Source organism: Beta vulgaris, chromosome 6 (assembly GCF_026745355.1).
Source record: "Beta vulgaris subsp. vulgaris cultivar EL10 chromosome 6, EL10.2, whole genome shotgun sequence".
NCBI classification, from domain to species: domain Eukaryota; kingdom Viridiplantae; phylum Streptophyta; class Magnoliopsida; order Caryophyllales; family Amaranthaceae; genus Beta; species Beta vulgaris.
Genome location: NC_079207.1, coordinates 10,144,918 through 10,151,937, shown reverse-complemented (window position 1 = coordinate 10,151,937; position 7,020 = coordinate 10,144,918). Strand labels below are relative to the sequence as shown.

General features: G+C 37.3%; 1 protein-coding gene across 1 annotated transcript; it reads right to left on the bottom strand.

The window, feature by feature from the left end:
• Positions 1 to 1,223: 1,223 nt before the first annotated feature.
• LOC104895598 (hypothetical protein) lies at positions 1,224 to 6,792 on the bottom strand. The gene is made up of 7 exons (XM_010682156.4): positions 6,538 to 6,792; positions 6,388 to 6,424; positions 4,825 to 4,910; positions 4,455 to 4,550; positions 3,817 to 3,976; positions 3,576 to 3,738; positions 1,224 to 1,620 (listed from the first exon to the last, which is right to left on the bottom strand). Exons 1-7 carry the CDS (start codon positions 6,568 to 6,570, stop codon positions 1,545 to 1,547), a joined length of 651 nt encoding a protein of 216 aa, XP_010680458.1. The 5' UTR covers positions 6,571 to 6,792; the 3' UTR covers positions 1,224 to 1,544.
• Positions 6,793 to 7,020: the final 228 nt, after the last annotated feature.

The following is a 7,020-nucleotide window of genomic DNA, read 5'->3' as shown; positions in this document are numbered from 1 at the left end:
GTCGGCGGATAACGCGGAAACGCGTTTTTGAGCGCTAAGTATAAATAGGTTATTTGTACCTAGGTTTTAAACGCCGAATTAGCCTATTTTCTCTCTGTAATCTGGTTTTCCTCACATAATAAAATATTCTCCCTCTCTCTGCCGTGGATGTAGCCAAATTGGTGAACCACGTAAATCTGGTGTCTGTTTTATCGCTTTTTGCATTCATAATTTGTTTCTCTCTCACGTCCGTTATAACATACCCAAAAAGAGACTGTAAAATATAATTTGAAACTTCCGGAAATAGAACGTATAACAACTAAATTGTAACGGAGGAAGTATATCAAAATCGTCTACTTTATTGATATTCAACAATTGAGCCTGATACACAAATTCTTCGACTTTATTTGAGCACAAGCTTTCTTCTGCTTTATATTTCCTTCTCCCAATACTATATTTGAATAAGGATGAACAAATTACTAATAAAACCAACAAAACATTGATTTAAGAAACTTATTTAAAAAATTATAAATAATTATAGATGTTTGTTCGAAACAATTTTTTGTAACACTGATGAATACAAATTGAGAAAAAAAAAAACGTTAATATGACACACATGCATAGCATGCAAAAATACTAATTTGAATTAACGCAACACAGTAAAGTTTACACTTTACAACACACAATCTTGCTGATTAATAATATTTTCGATTATGTAATGCAATGTACAGTATATATACACACAAATTTGACGTCTCAAGATGAAAAGGAGTTGAAATTGAATAAAAAAACTTCACTATAAATTCAAGAGATTTGCAACATTTATTTATATGCAAATTATGATTTAACTGTGAAGATTTGAGTTTTGCACCTAAGGAACATATTTCGCGACATTTAAACATTCATTTCGAACTCTATATATGTTCATTTGTTTCGATAAAATATAAAACAAATATTTTTTTGGAGGGGTCCTACTGGGGGCTTATGGTCAGATGAATAGCCATGCCACACCGACACCTCTCACAGTTAACCCGGCCTGAGTTTGCAGGTATGCAAACACTTTGAAATTGGAGTGTAAGGGAGAATCCTCTCCCAAAGGCCAAAGTACCCCTAGTAGGGATCGAACCCCCAACCTGAAGGTTGGAAGGTTCTTTCCTTACCACTAAACCAAGCTTAGCTTGGTATAAAGAAACATATGGTACGAAATTTGCAACATCTAGGCATGCATTCGGACTCTACATGTCTATATGTATCGATTTGAATAAAATAAAATGTATGACCAACCGGTCAAGTTATATAGTAACCAACAAGTTTATGCAACAAATTTCTCGGGAAATGGAACAAAAGGAAGGAAGGAAGGACGAGAGAATATAAACCTAAAATTTAAAGAACACTTAGACATCAATAGCAAGTCCCCTAATCCTAACCATGTACCATTCATCAACCAGATTAGATAAGGAACGTGAGGGTAGAACACATATACACCATTTACAGAATTTATGCGATTAGACAAGTATCGCGCATTTACAATTATTGATATAAATTTCTGAGTTACCAATGAACGGTCAGCTAAGCATGGTCGGATGGCCTGTTTGAAGCATCCTTTTAATCATATCCATCCCGAACGTAGTATCCGATGAGCTGAAAGAAGTAGCATAATGTTAGCTCAATCTGCTCGTCACTAGATCCAATGAACATAAACAACAACAGGACAGAAGAGCTGAATAAGTGGAAAAGATACCATCAGTATTTGCATATAAGAGAGTAGTAGAAGTTCAAGTGCATCACAGCATCACCCTTTTTTTCCCGTGAATATGTAGTCACTTATGCAAAGCTTAGAGAGGAAATTTGCCAACCACCTTATTTTAACAGTTTTTCACCATATTACCCCAACAAATTTTATTCACCATATACCCTCACACTTTTTAGAACTCATCGTATACCCCTAAATTGGTTGAAAATACATCGAAATGCGCTTAATGACTAACTGTGATTAACTCTGTTAGTCATTAATTCCTCATTATCTTATTATCATTGCTTAACCTCTAAATAAACATATTGACCCTTTTCTCTCTCTTCCTCCATAACTTTCCTCCTTCCTGCCTCCACCCAGCCCCTCCCCCTCCGGCAACCCCTCTCCCCTCCCGGCACCTGCACCAACCACACCCACCCTGACCTTTACGGATTCTCTCCTCCCTTCCCCTCCCCCTCTCCCTCTCTTCCTTTTTCCAAATGCCCCCTTTATTTCTTTCCTTCAATCGCCACCATCACCCACCCATTATTGTTGCACACCTCAAAAAAGGTCCCCATATTCTTCAAATTATCACCGGCGTCGAGCAGAATCACTTGGTTGTCGCTGCTCAAGTCCGCGAGTCCAGGTTCCCTCACTTTCATCCTATAATCTCGCCTACTTCGACTCCGACGTGTCTGAGTTTCTCTACGAGATTCAATAACTCAGCGCGTTGCCATGCTGTTGTCAACAAGAGGTTGGACAGGAAGAAAGCTATGGTGCCTATGGAAGTCGCACGGGCAATTAAGGATTTCCCTTAGGGGAAGGAGGAGCCCGGTTGGCGGTGTTCTAATTATACTAAGCCTGGAGATTGCTGGGTTTTCGACTTGTTTCGACTTGCTTTCAAGGAAGTGTTTTATTAATGCTAAGGAGAGTTCAGTATTGGAGACTGCAGATACAACGAGGAAGACAATTAGGGAGGAGATCCAAGGGAAGGTCGAGGACAATGAGGAGATTTTGGAGGAGATACCTAGTGAGGATGTGAAGGTGCCTGTAGTTAGGTTGAGGATGGGAAGGGTGGCAGAGGCGAGGTGACGACTATGGTTGTTTTGTCGATTTTTGAGGCTGATGAGGGAGATAGTGGGTTAGGGAGGGTGCAAGGGTGATGGTGGGTCAAAGAGGGAGATTGGTCCGATGATGGCAGCTGGAGGGGGAGGGGGATGAGTGGAGGGAGAAAGGAGGAGCAAAGTTATGGAGGAAGAGAGAGAAAAGGGTCAAATAGTATTAATTGGAGGTTAATTGGGGATTAGGGGTTAATAACTAACGAAGTTAACCACGCATTAGTCATTAAGGGCATCTGATGAATTTTCAACAAATTGGGGGTATATGGTGTGTTATGAAAAGTGCGAGGGCATATGGTGAATAAAAATATTTGTTGGAGGTGTATGGTGAAAATACGGTTTTTTTAAATAGCCTTGCCAGCCACTAATTCTTTTTTGTCATTTGTTCAACTTTTAAGTACTTTTGTATAGTTTTTTTTAACTTTTAAAGTTTTATGTAGAAATTATTTCAGACTAACTTTATGCGCCAAAGTGTGTTCCATCAAACATACACTGAGTTTGGATACCACAACTTTGAATTGTATTTACAACACTATAAGAGAATGCGTGTAAGAGAAGTGCAGATTAAGGCACATAAACAGCAAGGAATGAAGAAAGAGCTAGTGCTTGAACTAATCCTCATACGAAGGATCAGAACAAAACCAAAGAAAAGCAAATAATTAATGCGTAAGCAGATTCTTATTCACAGAGACTGAACAAAACCATGAGAGTAGCCATGAAAGGGTATATATGATTAGATGACATACCTTGGGATAGTTATCTCATAGGGAAATGAGATCCCTTCACGGCTGGGAATGGGAGGGATATGATCCTTTTTTTCGTTTACAAATTTAATTATCTGAAACAGGACCTCTCGAAGTGACACTTCAATAGCAGCCCTACGAGCACTTCTCTCCTCAGATGCACCCTCTGAAACATCCATTAAAGGTTAAAGATAGCAAGTTTCCAGGAGCATAGCACAATCGCAGACGCACACTATCACAATACCTGAGTCTATAACTTTGGAATAATGAGATTTGCTAGAAGTTGGTTTGTGATGTTGTGCAACGTTCAAATTGATATACCATTGCTCCCAGTACAAACGTTCAACTTTGTTAGAGAACCATATTGCCTTGTTATTCTTTACTTCGTAAAAAGACAGACATAACTGTGCAGCACCATTATATAAAACAATTAGATCTTTGAAGTACGTAGTATTATATGGTGCCTGAATGGTCAACATTCACCAAGCCAAAAATCACGAAAAGTATATCAGCCATAAAATATACTCCCCCAGCCCCGGTTTGGTTATAGTTTTCTATAAATGGGGCGATATGAAGTTTTGAACTAGTGATATGATAACTATCCAGAAAAGTTAGTAGAATATAAGCAAATATTATGTTAAAGGGCCTCCTTAAGATTGAGTCCAACCTCCACAAGATCATTTTTTTCCAGATGGAAAGATAATATAAGTCAATCTTACATTTTGCGCACAAATTACATGGATACTGATTAATAATGACTACACTACTAGTATGATGAAATGCACCGAAAAAACCCAGTAGAGAAGATCTGCAAATAGAGTCGAATAGAACATCCACAAGCTGAAAATTACACTAACAAGAAGGCAGTGTGGAATCACACACCTGACTTTTCTTATTAGGGTGCTTCTCTACCCAACAAATGAGCTGATCAATCTTCTCGTCAATCTTCTTTTCAAGTTCCACGTCTCCACATTGGACCTATAAAACATAACTAATCGTCATCCAACTGGTCGGGAAACATTAGAGCTCTTCATATTAAACATGCTGTATCCATGTGTCCATGTGAAAGTATGTTAAGCATGAATTAGCAATACGCCAGCAACCTCACTTGTGGAGGAAAAACAAAACTGATTATAATAGGAAACAGTACTAAAGTATGATGGCCACAGAAAATATGACTTCTAAGCTAAACAGACCAAATTCTGGCCACCATTGCCTATAAGGTCTATAACTTTTAGAGTGACAAACTCACATAGGTAATGTCGAAAAGTTCCAGATCAACATCTTTTGGCCGCACAAGGCCCAGAGCCCTGTGAAACATTACTGTATGCAGTATACCTGCAAACATTACATATGGTAATTGGCTCATGAGATGATAAATTACATTTCATATATCTGAGAGAAAAAAATGAATTGCAATTTCCATAGGAACACATCCAAACTTAATACAAATACCATAAGTCAATTACCCTGGTGTCAAAATCCATTGCAGAACAAAATATCAAGGATTAAGAAGTAAGAAAAAATGACCAAATAAAAAGTCAACTAAAAGCATTTTTTATCATTTACACCAGATTCTAATTCCTCATATGCCAATTAAACTCAATTTCGGGTGACGATCAGAAGCGTAATCTACTTAACAAATTGAGTACTCAATTTAACCAGCCAAACAAGACTAAGCAAAATATACAAGGGAATTAACATCGCTCCCAACTGTCCATTTTGCCATACTGATACTGAGACCCGGGAACATATATTAAGACACTGCCCTGCAGCCAAGGAGTTCTGAAACCTTTTTGAGAATTTACCAACAACCTTTTTTGATCTCCCTGACCACAAATGGTTGCTGAATAACCTCTCCCAAAAGCAGATAATGAACAACATACTATGGGCTAATTCCTTTAGTCTTGCTTTCTTGGAAATCTGGAATAGAAGAAACAAATGGGTCTTTGACAGGATAAGCAGAAAACACCAATCATCATGGAAACAAGCATGCTGGCTAAGTCAGGAATTTTTGGTGTCCACGAACAACTACGCTAACATTCAGATACAAACTGAAATTCTAGATATCCCCCACAAGGCCACAATAGCTTAATGATAAAAGGTTGATGCCTCTTTCTCGCCAAACACCCTAATTGTGGGCATAGGAGGAGTATGCAGGGATAGAAGTCGAGATTGGAAGCAGGGATTCTTTTTGAAGACAAAAACAGCTAATGCAACCTTGGGGGAGTTTAGAGCAATTTACAGTTCTATTTCATGGCTTTATCATTGTGATTTGCAAAATGTCTACATTTAACCTGACTCTAAAGTGGTTGTTGATGGTACCAATCCGCCAACAATTAACTATTGGTATTCTAATTTGGCATTACAATGCAGGGTTCACCAAGGCATGGCTAGGGTCAAGCAAGTATCTAAGGTTGGCCGCGAGCTACTTAAGGATGCAGACGGCTTAGCAAGATGAGCAAGGGAACAAACTTTTGCCACAGACAACTATTTTCATGTTCCTATAAACCCCTTCTTTGACCATGATTATAGAATAGATGAAAGACTAATGTGGGATGTAATTTTAAGTGCTCCTGCATTAAATCTTAACTCCAGCAGCACTTTTTGGCTTGTATTAATCACTTTGTAGTTAATTAATTAATATATTGCTCCTTCCAACCAATAAACTGTTGATTCTTATGAAACATAACAGTTTTGCCAAAATTAATTACAATATAAATTAGTTTACTGCAATTACAGTCTCTCACAGGTTACTAGATTAGTACAATCATCATATTAAATACCAATTCCACAAAGAAAGGGGAAAACTTACATCTCAAAACTTCTCTGATCTCGAAGTGCTCTACTTCCTGCAACAATTGCAAAAAAAAATAAATAAATAAATAAATAAAGCAATCGTGAATATGATATTCACGAGATGAAGCTAAAATCTAATTGAAAGTATAGATCGAAAGAAGCTAACCAGTTCTTTGAGTTGGCAAACTTCGCAATTCATTATAACTTTGTGATGGAATTTCGAATTGAAAGTGAACAATTTGTGGTCTTATTTTCCAAACCCTAAAACCTAAAATCCAAGTGTTCTCCTTCGAATTGGTGATTGTGGTTCTGTAAAATTGAAGAGAGCGAGAGAAGGCAAAACTTGTAAGCAAATTGATTGTTTGTTTGCGCAGATTAGGGAAGTGATGATGTGCTTTTATTTTATGCCGAAGTCATATATTCATGATGGATATTTGGTACTTCAGTTTGGACTATGGGAGCCTTGTCAACGTTAAGTCTCTTTTTTTTTTCCTTTTTTTACGAAGTTTTTTTAATAATAATAATAAATTATCTATTAAATAAATTAATTAAATAAAATTGAATATCCTTCCTAGTTCCTACCATTATGCTAAATAGTTAGTTTTCTTATTAACATGTATTTTATCTTTTCTTTTAATAAAAGGGTTAT

Excerpts from the sequence above, each read along its gene's own strand:
- LOC104895598 (XM_010682156.4), bottom strand. The coding sequence starts at position 6,570 with ATGAATTGCGAAGTTTGCCAACTCAAAGAACTG. Across the intron at positions 6,425-6,537 it reads TTTGCCAACTCAAAGAACTG|GAAGTAGAGCACTTCGAGAT; the intron begins GTTAGCTTCTTT and ends CAATTGTTGCAG. Across the intron at positions 4,551-4,824 it reads AACTTTTCGACATTACCTAT|GTCCAATGTGGAGACGTGGA; the intron begins GTGAGTTTGTCA and ends TATGTTTTATAG.